The sequence below is a fragment of the Bos taurus genome, chromosome Y (genome assembly GCF_002263795.3).
Source record: "Bos taurus isolate L1 Dominette 01449 registration number 42190680 breed Hereford chromosome Y, ARS-UCD2.0, whole genome shotgun sequence".
Classification (NCBI taxonomy): domain Eukaryota; kingdom Metazoa; phylum Chordata; class Mammalia; order Artiodactyla; family Bovidae; genus Bos; species Bos taurus.
The window spans coordinates 5,202,331-5,219,107 of NC_082638.1; the positions used below are offsets into that span (position 1 = coordinate 5,202,331).

Consider the following 16,777-nt stretch of genomic DNA (forward strand, 5'->3'; position numbering starts at 1 on the left):
ATATATATATATATATATATAAATACGTACCTCAACCGGGCCATGAAATCATAGCCAGGTGTTAGTGCCCCAAAAGACTGCCTTCGGATTTCTTCAGCAAAATCATAGATAAACTTGTTGCATTCCTGAAAGAGAAAATTAATAGGTGACCCTATGTTTTGTCAGAAGAAAAGTCATTCTGGTTCCAGACCTCTGTGCCCACCACACAAGGTAATTATATAAGTGATAGTTGCTCAGTCCTGTCTGACTCTTTGTGACTCCATGGACCGTAACCCACCAGCCTCCTCTGTCCATGGGATTCTCCAGGCACGAATACTGGAGTGGGTAGCCATGCCCTCCTTCAGGGGATCTTCCCAACCCAGGGATTGAACCCTGCATTGCAGGCAAATTGTTTACCATCTGAGCCACCAGGGAAGCCTGCCAAACACAATACCCGGACCCTACAAAGCTAACCCCAGGTGTCGGGTGCTTCACAGGCTAGAAGCCCTTCTGGGCCTGATCCTCACCCTCCACTCCTGGTCCCCAGGCAAGCTACGTGTTCTCCCAATTACAATCTTTTTTTTTTTATCACCTTTGGATAGAATTTGGGATGGGACGTAGGAGTGAGTTTTAAAAAGAAGGGAATATATGTATACCTATCTGATCCACGCGGATGTATGGCAGAAACCAACACAATATTGTAATTATCCTTCAATTAAAAATAAGGTTAAAAAAAAAAGAATGCAAGGTGGATATAATCACCACACAGGACAGATAGGAAAACTGAAGTTTGTATGGTTAAGCATCTTTCCTACCATGTCATCAAGAATGAGTGTCATAGCCAGGATTTGAACCCAGACCCATCCTTGACTTTTTTAGTTCATCCATCCAGCAAGTTACTGACACCAGACTTTGGGCTCGGCACTGGGATTCACGAGATACACAGAGCCCCTGTGTGAGGGGAGACACTGGCCGAAACCGCCCATCCTAACTCGGCCCGATAGTAACTGTTTACATGAGTTATTCTACGACAGGAGGTTCCCAGAGGAGCGTGTAACCAGCAAGCCAGCACGGAGGAGGAGTTCGGGAAAGGTCAAAGGGAGGACACCATGCGTCCTTCCACCTCCCAGAATCCTTCTTGCAGGCATCCACCTTGGCTGAGCAAACAAACAGGAAGGGCCGTGACTCACACTGATGGCCCAGAGACAACCCGGAGACTAATCCCCTCACCCTAAAACCCCAGACTTCGAGCCACGTGGCAGAGTAGTCCTCCTGGGTTCCCTCACCCTCCTGCTCTCCACCAGGGCGCCCCTTCCCAAGAAAGTCTCTTGTGTTTAAAATGTTTTGGTTCTAAACACTTAAGTGTGAACTTGAATTCATCCCTGGGCACGGAAGTGTTAATCATTATATGATGACTATTCCAAGTGGTTAAGAGAATGCATGTAATTAACAAACAGAGTATTTTCCACCCACTGAGGCCAGTTCTCAAAGTCAGAGAGAGCATCACGACCATCTAGAAGCAGAAAATTGATTTTAAAAACACTGCTGCTGTTGTCCTTTAGTCGACTGTCTAGAAGCAGAAAACAAATCTTAAAAAACACCGTCGTTGCTGTTGTTTGGTCGCTAAGCTGTGTCTAAGTCTTTTTCGACCCCATGGACTGCAGCCCGCCATGCTCTTCTGTCCATGGGTTTCTCCAGACAAGAATACTCGAGTGGGTTGCCATTTCTTTCTCCAGGGGATCTTCTGGACCCAGGGATTGAACCCGAGTCTTCTGCATGGCAGGCAGGTTTACTACTGAGCCACCACGGAGGGCTTAAAAATACAGACTGCATTAAATGAAAAACTTAATGAAAGCTTATTATTCTTACTTCTAGATAAACTACTTCAAATTCAGGGCTTCTTACTATGGGAATGAAAAAGCCATTAATTACATTCCATTATCATCCCATTTAAATTACAGGGTCATGTTTTACTTTACAGGCCTGTCTGTAAGTAGAAGCAAGCTAAGACTTCATCAGCTACATATTCCAGGCCTTGAGGACAGGCCCTGTGTTCTCATGATCAGTTAACGGAGAAATAAACGTTTGCTGGAAAGAAACAAAGCTGGAATCTTAAGACTAAAGAAATACTCATGAGCAAAATAAGGCATTTTGTTTCCCTGTCTCATTGTCACCCCCCGAATAATCTTCTTTTCCAAATGGAGAGCACAACTCTTTAAGGGTGACGCTTTAAAAGAAATCTTAACCTTTTCTGTTTCCCAGGCAAAGGATGACTTCTATGCAGTTAACTTAATAGAGTTAAACAATCATCTTCCCTCTTTGTTCTTAATTTACTGATGAGCAACACAGCCTAGTTACTACTTAATTACCTCTATTTTCTGCGGCGCTGTCAGGAGAACCGAAGCAACCAAGGATCCCGCAGAAGCCCCTGCACAGGCCTTGACATCCTTCAGCAGCTTTCTGCCGTGGTTGTAGAGTGCCGATGCTGCCCCCAAGTGGTAAATGCCCAGAAACCCACACGCTGCAAAGGACAAGTTGATGTGCTTCATTCTAGCTGCGAAAGTGGGGAAACAGAACCCAAGAAATGCCTGTAAGGTGGTATAGTTTGTTCCACATGGATGCTAGTCATCATTTCTTAGAAGTGATGAGATAAATACAATTATGTATGTTTAATTATATATATATATATACACACACACACAAATATATGCATATGGGCTTCACAGATAGCTCAGTTGGTAAAGAATCCACCTTCAATGTGGGCTAAACCCCGGTTCGATTCCTGGGTTGGGAAGATCCCCTGGAGAAGGGATAGGCTGCTCACTCCAGTATTCTTAGGCTTCCCTTGTGACTCAGCTGGTAAAGAATCCGTCTGCAATGCAGGAGACCTGGGTTTGATTCCTGGGTTGAGAGGATCTCCTGGAGAAGGGAAAGGCTACCCACTGCAGTATTCTGGCCTGGAGAACTCCATAAAGGGGTTGCAAAGAGTATGTATATGTGTCTGCTACTGCTGCTGTTAAGTTGCTTCAGTCGTGACCGACTCTGTGCGACCCCACAGACCACAGCCCACCAGGGTCCCCGGTCCCTGGGATTCTCCAGGCAAGAACACTGGAGTGGGTTGCCATTTTCTTCTCCAATGCATGAAAGTGAAAAGTGAAAGTGAAGTCACTCAGTCGTGTCCGACTTGAGTGACCCCATGGACTGTAGCCCACCAGGCTCCTCCGTCCATGGGACTTTCCAGGCAAGAATACTGGAGTGGGGTGCCATTGCCTTCTCTGGTATATGTGTCTACATATAATTTTCTGGTCTAAGCATATTTTCAATCAAAGTCTAACTGAACATCCAAATCTTTCAAGGAAACATTTTCTTTTCCCTCACTCACCCTGACCCAATATAATCATATTAATTAAAAAAATTAACATCAGTTTATATCTGTTCAGTACATAGACTATGCAGCCTACTTTCTAATTACTTAGCAAAAAGCAAATGGATTAATTTCAACTGGCAAGGCATTTGGCCTTGTTTCTTAACCTTTTGAAACATTTGGGGGTCTGGGTGATTGGTAACATTAGTAACATCACTACAGACTGTAGCAAACTCCAAATTAAAGACACATTTGCTCTTTGCCAAGTGGCATCAATAAATTTAAATTAGACAGCTTGGCTCCCTACCCGTTTCCCTTGTGAGCATTCCTTTGTTTTTGTCCTGCTTTTGTTTTTAAACGGATGCTCACAATTATTCCATAATGCAATACTGAATTATTCAACAATTTAATGTATTTCATAGGGAAGTTTCTCAAGACAAACTGAGACTGCGACTGCCAAGTGCAATTGAAGGCCCAAAGAAACGTCACCTGCACCATCTGATATTCGCAACAAATTTAACTGTAAAATTCCGCCCCCCCCCCAAACCTCTGGGGGCACGATTTCACCACGTGTATAAAACATTCACCTTTGCAATGCTCTTCACTCCGAAGGGGAAAGGGGCATCACACCGGATTTCGGTACCTTCAGATTAGGTATTTGGCCTGGGCTTGGAATTTAGGAACTCAAGGACCTGATCCATCCTAAAAGAAATCAGTCCTGAATATTCATTGGAAGGACTGATGCTTAAGCTGAAACTCCAATGCTTTGGCCACCTGATGCCAACAATTGATGCTTTTGAACCGTGGTGTTGGAGAAGACTCTAGAGAGTCCCTTGGACTGCAAGGAGATCCCACCAGTCCATCCTAAAGGAGATCAGTCCTGGGTGTTCATTGGAAGGACTGATGTTGAAGCTGAAACTCCAATCCTTTGGCCACCTGATGCAAAGAACTGACTCATTTGAAAAGTCCCTGATGCTGGGAAAGATTGAAGGCGGGAGGAGAAGGGAACGACGGAGGATGAGATAGTTGGATGACATCACCGACTCATGGACATGAGTTTGAGCCAGCCCCGGGAGTTGGTGATGGACAGAGAGGCCTGGCGTGCTGCAGTCCATGGGGCCACAAAGAGTCAGACACGACTGAGCGACTGAACTGATCTGAAGGCCCTGATGCTTGGAGCCAGGCCTTGCGCGTTCAGTCACTGAAGCCGAGCCCCGGTTTGGGTTTAATTTCTTAAGGATGGACCGGGGAGAAGCGTTTGGGTGCTCAGCCTCCAAGGAGCCGGCCCAGCAGTCGCAAGCCCAGTGCCCAGCCTCCCACCCTCGAGGTCTGGGTGCGGCGGGAATAAGGACTCCTCCTACCCAGACCCGCTCGCCCCTGGAGACACATGGGCTGGCCAGAACGTGCGGCCCGCCCTCCGCCCCCCGCCCCCCGCTCCCGGTCCCCCTCTACCAACGCAGGTCTGAGACACTTCGGCGCAGAGCAGCATTCTCCCGCCCTCAACCGGAACCGGAAGGCGGGGTTAGGCCGTCATTCAACTTGGCCCCGCCGATCAGGGCGGGACGACGCGCGCCCTGGGCCCGCCCAGGAAGGTTCCGCAGGTAGAAGGCAGGCGCCCGGTCTACGACGTCATCGCGCTGACGCCGGCGTCCACTCGGCCCCGCCTGCTCCGTTGAAAATGCCGAACCTAACATGGCGGCGCGCGCTCGGCCCGCTTCACCCTGGTGTTTCCTCTCGCGCGGGTAAGGGAGACGACATTCTGGGCTCGTACCGTCTCCGGATGGCTAGGGTCGGCCCTTACCTGCGAGTCCGCTGACCTCCGAACGACCCGCCTGTGCCTTGCACCGGAAGTGCTTGGTCCTGTGGTCGGCTGTTTCCCGGAAGTGGTTTCCCGTCTCCTTCTCCTCGAGGCGGGCTCGGCTGTCCGTGTTAGGGCGGGCCGTCCCTCGGCTTTTGCAAGCCAGCCTGTGATTTGTTGTTCCTCAGCATTATTGGAGAGGCCGAACTACGGCTTTGGGCTGCGTTCGGTTCCTCAGGCCGCCTTAGGTTGTGTGGATAAGGGTTGTGTTAACCTTTCTGAGCTTCCCAGGTGACTTCTCTGCAAAACGGGGTGGCAAAATGAGAGCTGGCGCTAACGCGTGGAAGTTCGTGTTGCAAAGCCGGCCTGCAACGGACCAGCCTCTTGCTTTCGTCAGCGGGCACCACTGGCCCTCGTTAGACCTAAGTATGGCGGCCCGCACTCGGCTGGCATTCCCACCCAGAGTCAAAGGACCGGCGGCTCTTTCTGTCCCTGAACAATGTCTTCCCTGTCCAATCCTAACAATCAAGCCTGGAGGAATTGGTGGGCTTTGTGGTGGAAGGTGACCCAGATCCCCTTGTTGGAGGACAGGTTTATTCACACCGAAGCTACAGAAGAGAATCTGAAGGATGCCAAGAGAGTCTCTTAGCGGGAGAGGGAGTGGGCGGGAGCTCCCCAAATGGCCTTTCCCTTGCACCTTTTCTTTCTGCCCCGTTTGAGATTCCAGGGCCCTGGACTCTGCCCCAGGACACTTTCTGTAAGCAAGAGAGCGAAGGAGGTGATTTTGTTTTTCTTTCTTGTGAACAGCAGATCATGAAGACACCCTAACAATGATGGGTAGCACAACTGCCTTATGCTGAATTCTTGACTGCATTAGGGTTTAGTGAAGGGAAAGGGGAGTGGGTATAGCAGGACATGTAGAAGGACGCTCTGTTCAATCTTTAATCCTTCCACTGCCTTCTAACTCTGGTAGGGTGTGGTCTTTCCAAGAGAGCATCCTCCAGGGAACTTACTGGAAAAGAGAAACCCAGGCCTCAGATCTAAAGCAGAGTCTGCGTTTCAGCAGAATCCCCAGAAGTTGCTTATTATTTCCAGGCAAGAGTACTGGAGTGGGGTGCCACTGCCTTCTCCGTCTCAACCTGCTGGCAGTGCCCAAATGCACGAAACAGTTGGTTGGCTACCATGACCACCAAATTCTGGCTCTGTGGCACCACAGATTTTTGCTCTGTGGACCTTATCTCTCCTTAGATCTGTGATGCCACCACGTCACTTTAAGCCAGACCACCCCAGGTGTTAGGCCAGGCCTTTGCCAAGTTTAGCAACAACAGCAAGCAGGTTGATTCAGAAGATAGATGAGCACTATGTCCCTGGGGCAGCAAGGCTGAACACCACGACTCGGAGATCCTTTGTTAAAAGAGAGAATGAGATCAGTGGTTATTACCACCCCTGTCGGTGAGTGTGATCCCACCACATTTAAGGGTCACGGAAAAGTGTTCACGAGCTCTATAATATAAGTCTTAACAATTTAAACTCTAAAAAATAAAGAAACATCCCTCTTCTCTCCCTTTTAGCCCTTGTCATACCTACATGTGACTAATTAAAAGGTTCATTTGCATGCAATGAATTAAAAGGTTCAGTTCCCTTTCCTTAAGGAAGAATATCAGATTTAAGCGTATTTGTTTTCCTAATCTCAGCTCCGTGCATACTGCTTCTCACATAGTGCATGATTAATAAATATTTGTTGTGATTGTTGGATTTAAGTAAATTACTCTTGTGAGTGAATAGTACTTTAATTGCCCTTTAAGATCTTTTTTTTTTTTTCCCCAGTATATCTTTTGCCTGTTTTTGTTGCTGTTTTCCCCAGTAACTTAGTTTTGAACTGGCTTATTTGCTAGCCATTTATCATACATTTATTAAGGACCCATTGTTTAACAGACATAGTGCAGGTACCGGGCACACCCAGTTAACAGGGATTCATTCTTCCTCACCTAGAGCCTAGTGGGCAGGGAGGCAGTCGATGTGTAATTGTAGAGGCGTGATCGTGTGCTAGTACACAGGCACACGGAGATGCTGTGCATGTCCACACTGAACTGGGGCCTAGTGAACCCTTAGCTCTGAGAGGCACCCACGACAGCAGCTGGCACAGAAGCAAAGTGCCCAAGGCTTTCCCTGTCCTCAATTTGAGTGAAAGTTGCTCAGTCGTGTCCGGCTCTTTGTGACCCCGTGGGCTATACAGTCCATGGAATTCTCCAGGTCAGAATACTGGAGTGGGTAGCCTTTCCCTTCTCCAGGGGATCTTCCCAACCCAGGGATCGAACCCAGGTCTCCCACATTGCAGGCGGATTCTTTACCAGCTGAGCCACCAGGTAAGCCCACTGGTGTGGGTAGCTTCTCCCTTCTCCAGTGGATCTTCCCAACCCAGGAATCGAACTGGGGTCTCCTGCTTTGCAGGCAGATTGTTTACCAACTGAGCTATCAGGGAAGTCTGTCCTCAACTTCTACAAAATTTGATCATGTGTTTTCATCAAGAAGGAGAAAGATGCAGGCAAGGGATGCTTGCCACCCCTCTGCCCCAGGGACAGGGCCAGAGTCTCTCCTGTTGCAGTCTGCCGTCCACGTGGTGGGATTTGTGTTCCAGCCTTGGCATCCTAGCACAGGGGAACAGGTCTGTGGGGCAGGCCATCATTCTGTGTGACACCCTTATGGTCCCTCCGTGTGGCAGCTCCTCACCCCTGTCACCTCCTCCCAGAACTCTGCATGCTGAGCCTGATGGAGATGAAAGAAGAAACGCACAGGCTTCAGTTTCAGGGGGTTGTGGCCAGAGCATTGGCCCCCACAGCGGCGCCCTTGCCCCAGAGGCATCGAGGTGGTACCGCAGGTCGCCATGGCCTGGTGAAAGCATCCCTTGTGTCGAGACCACCGTAGAGTTCGGAGGAAGGCACTTCTGCAGTCCTGGAGTAGAGCATGCCCTGGGCACCCACAGAGAAGGAGGCTGCGTTCCTTCCCACAGGTTGTTGCTCAGGAGGAAGGGTAGGCAGCTGTTGGTGAATGACACCACAGGGAGGGAATAAAGGCTGTTTAGAGGGAGTTAGCGCAGAGCCAGGGCTTCCCTGGTGGTTCATTGGTAAAGAATTCACCTGCAATGCAGGAGACCTGGGTTTGATCCCTGGGTTGGGGAAGATCCCCTGGAGAAGGGAAAGGCTACCCACTCCAGGATTCTGGCCTGGAGAATCCCATGGACAGAGGAACCTGGCGGGCTACAGTCCATGGGGTCGCAGAGTCAGACATGACTGAGCGACTAAGCACAGCACAGCACCACGCTGAGAGACAGGGACAGAGAAGCTGGCCTGGGAGGTGTGATGGCGTTTGTTGGGCCTGGGGAGGCAACTGTGGTCTTCCCATACCACACCCACCCTTTTCTCTTTGTCTTCTTCAATGAGTTGAAACTGAATTTCTAAATCTTGCGAGCAGAACAGTTCTTCATAATATAAGTGCCTTTTCCGTTGCACCTGCTTTCTGTCTGTTAGAAATATGCTAGAAGAACTGACCACTTGGAGTAAAACTCAGTGACTCTATTCTAAATGGAAATATTTGTTTTCACACTCTATATGAATTCCATATGTAATATGTATTTGACATATATGTGTGTGTGTGTATATATATATATATAGGCTTCCCAGGTGGTGCTAGTGGTAAAGAATGGTAAAGAATTTGCCTGCTGATGCAGGAGACGCAAGAGGTGCAGGTTTGATCCCTGGGTCAGGAAGATCCCCTGGAGGAGGGCATGGCAACCCACTCCAGTATTCTCGTCTGGAGAATCTCCATGAACAGAGGAGCCTTACGGCTAAGGTCCATAGGGTCGCAGAGTGGGATACGACTGGACCGACGGTAGCACTCAAGCATGCACACATATGCAAATGTATGTATTTAATGTGTGTGTGTATATATATGTGTGTGTGTGTAGTTTAAAACTAGGGGATACATCTGGAAAATTGGATACATCTGAAAATATATAGTACAGATCCTAGCATAGCCTAGAAACTAAATATCAAGCTTTTTTCCATTAGAGAAGCATTTTTTTAAATGTAACCTTTATGTATAAACTTTGTTTTAATTACACAGGTGAAGGGTTCCAAATATACACTGAACTGAGAAATCACAAATGGAAAGGTTTTTTCCCAGGTGTTTCTATTATTTATACTACTCGCAATTGATATTCTGCATAAGTGTGAGATGGGCCAGATAAGCTTTCAAAATTTTCATACTTAAAAAATATCTTTTTATACCAAAGGAGTTGAGGTCTTTGGTAGCTAGGTATTGGTGATTGGGGGTGATGGTGGGAGAGGGATACCAAATGCAGGACAGAGTCCTAAATACTTTTATAAGCCCAATAAAAGAAAATCTGTATTCTCTGCCCTGTTTTTTTTTTTTTTTTTAATTTTTATTTTTTTATTGTTGTTGCTAAACAACGCTGCCCTTGACCTGACTGTTTGTGATCCACAGTTTGTACGGATATTTGCAAATAGGCCTTCTTGTTATCCTGCACGTGGAGGATCTTCCAGTGGGGGGAATTATTGGGGAAATTATATCAGTGTCAGGAAAGTGAGGTTGCTGAGTAATACGCAGAATGTCATCTTTGGTGACTTATGCTTCATCAGATTCACCAAAATGCCACTCTGTTTTAATTTGGACTGCAGGATCTGATCATTACTGACACTGTTATCAAAAAAAAAAATACCGTTAATTGCCAAAACATCCACTTATCTAATCACCTCATTTCAAAGGGATTAAATAATAATTCTGGTCTATTTCGTTTTAGCCTGTACTCCTATTTGCTGGAATTCTACTATTGATGATGATTGTACCTATTGACTGCCCATCCCATGTCAGTCCTTTGTACACAAGGTCTCTTGTAACTTTTACAACAGTGATGTCAAGTGGGACAGTAAAGGAGAATTCTGAGCTAAAATGGTTTTCCTACATCCACACAGACGCAGAGATTATCAGCCCCAGTCTCCCTAATTCCAAAGCCTGTACACAGACCCTACTTCCCTACACTGGCTCAAAAATGAGAAATATTCTCAATAATGAGATATTTAAATATGTGTGTTTCTCATTATGCGTCCAGGATTGTGCTGTTTGGCCATTATAAGTATTACAACCTTGTTATCGCTTCAGTCCTTTCCTTGGTTGGAATTTGTATATGGTCTTCACATTTAGTTATTTATAATTTTACTAAAAAGTGGTAAAGTAACCCAAGTGTTAGTCACTCAGTCGCGTCCAACTCGTTGCGACCCCATGCACTGTAGCCCACCAGGCTCCTCTGTCCATGGGATTCTCCAGGCAAGAATACGGGAGTGGGTTGATATTTTCCTGCTCCAGGGTATCTTCCCAACCCAGGGATTGAACCCACGTCTCCTGCATTACAAGTGATTTCGTTACTGTCTGAGCCATCAGGGAAGCCCCCCAAAATAGTAAAAGGGTTTAATAAATGGGATGCATGAATTTATTTAAAATGTGTAGGAAACATGCTTGCATCTAGAAAAGAAAAAAAAAAAGGGAAGAGTAGCAGTTAATTAAAGCAACCCTTCCTGCATTTATCAGTTACGGCGGTAACTCTTCATGATGACTGCTTTTCTTGGAAGTTGTGTCATAAAGTTGGTTATTGTAATGAGACCAAAATTTGCATTAAGAACAGTGTTATAAAAGGCGGTCACGTCATTGGCCAGGGTCCTACCTCCAGATATACTATATATCTAATCAGTTGTCTTTATGCCTTTCATCACTCTTTAAATAAACTTTATTTAGTGTCTAATATAAGACAAAGACTGGAGTAGGCGTTCGAAAATTAAAAAAAAAAATCTTGATGGATAAACTGTCCATTTTTAGCTCGCTGTCTTTTCTTGCTGGAATGTACTTTCACATTTGTCTGTTGTATTACGTTTTACTTATCCTTCAAGGCCTAAACAGACCCTTCTGTCTCAGGGTGCCCTTTGGGATTAAATTCAAACAAGTTCCGTCAATATTAACCCCACTCTTCTGTTTGGTACCAGGCCTGGGGCATCGTGACAGCATTTATTACCTCTTATTTTGGTGAGAGATGTGTTTCGCCTCCACCTTCTGTGTTCAGAGTTGATTAGGAGCAGGGACTGTCTCGTCCAGACTGGTTGCTGCCAGCTTCTAGGAGGTAGTTAACACATAATACCTGTTTAGAGGAGTTATGAATCTTTAGGTTGTGTGTTTAATACAATCTTTAGTTGGTGTATCTGACTGGCTGAGGCAGAGAGAAAGTTCTGCGTCAAGTATCTTCACGTTTCAAGTTTCTTCAAACTTCGAGGCAGTTTAGCTAGAAAAATGGTACCAATGAATCTGTGTGCAGGGTAGAAACAGACATGGACGCAGAGAACAGATATGTGGACCCAGTGGGGAAGCGGGGGGTGGAATGCACTGAGAGATCAGCACTGACATATCTACAGTGACATGTGTAACACGGACAGCTAGTGGGGAACTGCCGGATAGCACAGGGAGCTCAGCTCGGTGCTCTGTGATGACCCAGAGGGGCGGGATGCGGGGAGGAGAGCGAGGTCTCACAGGGAGGGGTCATATGTATGCATACGGCTGATTCCCTGGTGGCTCAGCTGGTAAAGAATCCTCCTGCAGTGCGGGATCCATGGGTTGGGAAGATCCCCTGGAGAAGGGAAAGGCCACCCATTCCAGGATTCTGGCCTGGAGAATCCCATGGGTTGTATAGTCCATGGGGTCCGCAAAGAGTCAGACATGACTGAGCGACTTTCACTTTTGGAGAAGGCAATGGCAACCCACTCCAGTACTCTTGCCTGGAAAATCCCATGGATGCAGGAGCCTGGTAGGCTCCAGTCCATGGGGTCGAGGAGAGTCGGGCACGACTGAGCAACTTCACTCTCTCAGTCACTCAACGGCTGATTCACATTGTACAGCAGTAACTCACAACACCAGAAAGCAATCATCCTCCAATGAAAAGACAAGTATCAGAAGGGTTAGCGGTTGGACCAAGCGTAGAGGTGGCAGGATCGGGCATCTAGTCAGTATCCCAAGGCCACCCTTGTGCCTTTTCCAGTTTTTTTCTCATCTGGGTTTCCACCTGCAGTCTGGACCTCCCCCAGGAGGCTGCTGGCAGCCTCTCAGCACATTGGTGGAAAAGTTCTTTCACTGCCAACCTCTCAGGTTCAGGAGGGGAACTCCTGCTGGTTCTGTTTCCTTCACGTGCGTGTCCCTGAAGAGTCCGTGTGAGCAGCCAGTCGTGACCCAATGGCATGGGCCCGTGATGGGGGGAGCGAGTGCCCCAGAGGATGGGTGTGCAGTGAGGGAAAGCATCGCCAAGTCCAGATGGACCTAGTTGCTCAGGCCTTCCTGGGGAGGAGGTCTGGCGGTCTCAGCACGGTTGCCTCTGCAGTAGGAATATTTGTTGAGTTAAAGAAGCCAGCATTCAGCTGTCATCTCTAAATAACAGCTTTCCTGGGGTGCCGTGGTAAAGAATCCGCCTACCATGCGGGAGATGCAGGTTCCATCCCTGGGTCGGGAAGATCCCCTGGAGGAGGGCATGGCACCCCACTCCAGTATTCTTGCCTGGAGAATCCCATGGACAGAGGAGCCTGGCGGGCTGCAGTCCATGGGGTCACAGAGAGGCGGACACTCCTGAGCGGCTGAAGCTGTCTCTGAGACGGGACCTCCTCTTCGGTGAACATGCTGCTGCTAAGTCGCTTCAGTCGTGTCCAACTCTGTGCGACCCCAGAGACGGCGGCCCACCAGGCTTCCCCGTCCCTGGGATTGTCCAGGCAAGAACACTGGAGTGGGTTGCCATTTCCTTCTGGCCCATGAATCAGAACACACACATTCGACCCCAGTCCCACTCGGTACTGGCCCTTCATGCATCTCCATGGAGCCCAGGCTCTATGGAGAATCGAGCTGGAGAAGAGAATGGTCTAAATTAGAAGAAATGAGCTCAGTGCTGTGCTGCAAGAAAGTAAAAATTCTTACACTCATCAGAGGTACCCAGAATAGTCAAGGGCAAACAAGGGCAGTTGAAACATGGTGTGACCGAAAAACCCAGAAGACAAAAGCCCAACCCTCTCATTATAGTCTGAGATGTTAGCGTCTCATATGGACTTCACAGGTGTTTCAGCGGTAAAGAACCTGCCTGCCAGTGCAGGAGACACAAGGCACTTGGGTTTGATCCCTGGGTTAGGAAGATCCTCTGAAGGAGGAAATGGTACCACACTAAAGTATTCTTGCCTGGGAAATCCCATGGACAGGGGAGCCTGGTGGGCTACAGTCCATGGGGTTCCAAAAGTGTCGGACACAACCTAGTGACTGAGCAAGAATGCAATCTCTGTGTAAAACAGGCAGACAGTCCTTTAGATATACAAAGATTTACAATACATATTCATCTGGTGAGTGTTTCCTCAAAACAAATAAGACTTAAAAGTGATGTTTGGTGCATTGAAAAGTTAGTTGCGATTTTACATATGTTTGGATGAGCAGTGCATGCTATTTGGCATAAATGTTGTTTAGCGTTAAGTCAAGAATAGTTTTGACTTTTTTTTTTTTTTTGCATTATCTGGGCAATTTGGGATATTAGAAATGGTACAAGACTATTGCTGATGAAATCGGTATAAATGGATGCAAATTTTTCCCTGTGAAATTTCCCTGTAGGAAGCTGTGATTCTATTGGTGTGCTACCGATATCTCATCCTGTACATAGGGGCAGAGAAGTAGATGCTAAATAATGTTTGTTTTTGACAAAGAAGTAGATGCTAAATAAATGCTTGCTTTTGACATCAGTGAAAATACTGACAGTGCCCTTCTCCCAAGAACATTTCGTAGAGTGGGGAGTGATCCCAAATGTCTCCCCGTCATCCCTCACTTCAGAGCAATTGGGAAAGAGTATAGTCCACACTTAGTCAGTGTCCACCAACGTTTTTCATATTTTATTTTAAAGCCATAACAAACATAAACTTTCAAAAACATCTTTTGCAACATCTGCACAGAATTTCTAAGACGAAAGTGACGTAATATTAAAAACTATACAGATGCGTCCCCTATATGGAATGCTACAAATTAAACAAGCAGAATGGGCCAGAAGTCTGAAATGCAGGTCAAAGTGAAATTTTGAAAGGACCCAGGCTGACATGGAAAAGGCAGCTATAATTTCTGAATCTTCTGTCAGGACTTGAGTTCTCAGGAGACTGGTAGCAGAGCCATTGTGAGGCATTATTGAGCCACATTTGTTGAATCGTATAGACTGATTCCATTTTTTCCTGGGGGAAAAAGAAATCCCCCGGTATGATCAACAGTCCTAGATCCCAATAGACAGGTAGATTTATAATATGAAATTCATTCTCAGGCTTCCCTGGCGGCTCAGCTGGTAAAGAGTCCGCCTGCAATGCGGGAGACCTGGGTTCCATCCCTGGGTAGGGAAGATCCCCTGGAGGAGGAAATGGCAGCCCATTCCAGTACTCTTGCCTGGAAAATCCCATGGACGGAGGAGCCTGCTGGGCTGTAGTCCATGGGGTCACAAAGTGTCAGACTAAAGAGTCGACTTAGCAGCAGCAGCCAGTATGAGAGGCTTCTCCTGTAGCAAACCATTAAGCACGAAAGTTCTCAAGACTAAGACTCGGAGATGTCCTTTCTTCCTGTGGAGGAAGGGGGCTCAGGATGTGATTTAGAGCAAGTCCCTGCCTGAGCACAGGGAGGAAGCCCCTCCTGCGCACAGGCACAGTTGAGAGGGAGAGGAGAGATTGCTGAGATAGAAGAGTCACCTGCTCACCCCGGTTCTGCTTGCAGCTCAGGAAGGGCCTTGCAGACAATACAGACCACATCCATTTCCCCAGATTCAGCCTTGGGGCCTGGGACACCCTCCTGCAGTGTAGGGTGTACGCCCCTCCAGCTTCACTCTTCTGGTTTGGTTAGTCTGTGATGGAGCCTGGAGGTCAAAACTATCATCAGGAAGAAACAGACAGCTCCCAGGTGAGTCTAAAGTGTGGTCAAGGCTGACGACCACTGTTCTTGGCAGGGGAATCTTAAGGTGTAGCCAAGGATCAGGACGAACGTTCTTTGAGAAGTTCTTGACGTGGCCACCAGGGTGGTGGTGGTGGTTCAGTCGCTCAGCCGTGTCCGACTCTTTTGAGAACCCCCTCCCCCCAGACTGTAGCTCACTAGGATCCTCTGTCCATGGGATTCTCCAGGCAAGAACACTGGAGTGGGTTGCCATTTCCTTCTCCAATGCATGAAAGTGAAAAGTGAAAGGGAAGTCGCTCAGTCGTGTCTGACCCTCAGCCACCCCATGGACTGCAGCCTACCAGGCTCTTCTGTCCATGGGATTTTCCAGGCAAGAGTACTGGAGATGGGTGCCATTGCCTTCTCCGGGGCTACAGTCCAGGGGGTTACAAAGAGTCAGACACAACTGAGCAACTAAATAACAGCAGGAAACTTGAAAGTAGGCTTTTGAACTATGTTTGTGGATTTGTGGCTGGACAAACACACGCTCCAGTTCAGTCGCTTAGTCATATCCGACTCTGTTCGACCCCGTGGACTGCAGCACGCCAGGCCTCCCTGTCCATCACCAACTCCCAGAACTTTCTCAAACTCACATCCATTGAGTCGGTGATGCCATCCAACCATCCCATCGTCTGTCGTCCCCTTCTCCTCCCGCCTTCAGTCTTTCCCAACATCAGGGTCTTTGCAGTGAGTCAGCTCTTCGCATCAGGTGGCCAAAGTATTGGAGGTTCAGCTTCATCATCAGTCCTTCCAATGACTGTGCAGGACTTATTTCCTTTAGGATTGTCTGGTTTGATCTCCTTGCAGTCCAAGGGACTCTTAAGAGTCTTCTCCGACACCACAGTTCAAAAGCATCAATTCTTCGGCACTCAGCTTTCTCAAGACAGCATTATTACTTCACCAAAGAAGTGTGAGTTATTTGTACTCCTGTAAGAGTTTACATTTTAAGAAATAAAATATTTTTCTTATTTCTAAAGAAACACATTCTTCATGGAATATTTAGAGAATACAGATACAAATTTAGAGAAACAAAATATTGACTACCCATGTAAAATTAATATATGTGATAAATATACCATACACTGATAGGTAAATGGAATGTATAATTTACTTTATAGAGATTTCTATCTCACACTTGGTACAAAACATTATATAAAAAGCCATCAATATGAGATCATCTAAGCTAATAACTTGCTGGTGGCTCAGTGGTAAAGAATCAGCCTGGCAATGCAGGACACGTAGATTCAATCGCTGGGTCGGGAAGATCCCCTGGAGAAGGAAATGGCAACCCACTCCAGTATTCTTGGCTGGAGAATCCTATGGACAGACAGAGAAGCCTAGTGGGGTACAGTTCATGAGGTCTCAAAGAGTCAACACAAGTGAGCGACTAACACTTTCAACATAAAAGCTGCCAGTAACTTGATTGATTATACAGTCAGTGACCTAATAGTAAGTGTATGTAAGACTCCCTTTTGCATATCTCGCTTCCAGACGTCGTATCAATAATCTAGACTCGTGAACATCATATCAACATGTAATAGTGTGCACTTGTGAATGATGTGAAGAGGAGAAAGATTGTATTAGATATGGACGTTTAATTA

General features: G+C 47.1%; 2 protein-coding genes across 8 annotated transcripts in view; one reads left to right on the top strand and one right to left on the bottom strand.

Annotated features, from left to right (window-relative positions):
• The window catches only part of PNPLA4 (patatin like phospholipase domain containing 4), a 44,396-nt gene extending 38,106 nt beyond the window's left edge, over positions 1-6,290 (bottom strand). For 2 of the 7 annotated variants that reach the window (XM_059884000.1, XM_059883995.1), the window contains exons 1-3: positions 3,931-4,854; positions 2,349-2,533; positions 31-125 (exon numbers count right to left, since the gene is read on the bottom strand). In XM_059884000.1, coding sequence (XP_059739983.1) covers positions 31-125; positions 2,349-2,528 — 275 coding nt within the window. In that variant the 5' untranslated portion in view covers positions 2,529-2,533; positions 3,931-4,854. 7 annotated transcript variants of the gene reach the window in all.
• The window catches only part of LOC101902122 (uncharacterized), a 53,408-nt gene continuing 41,361 nt past the window's right edge, over positions 4,731-16,777 (top strand). The window contains exon 1 of the mRNA XM_059884003.1: positions 4,731-5,085. Coding sequence (XP_059739986.1) covers positions 4,731-5,085 — 355 coding nt within the window. The remainder of the gene's footprint in view (positions 5,086-16,777) is intronic.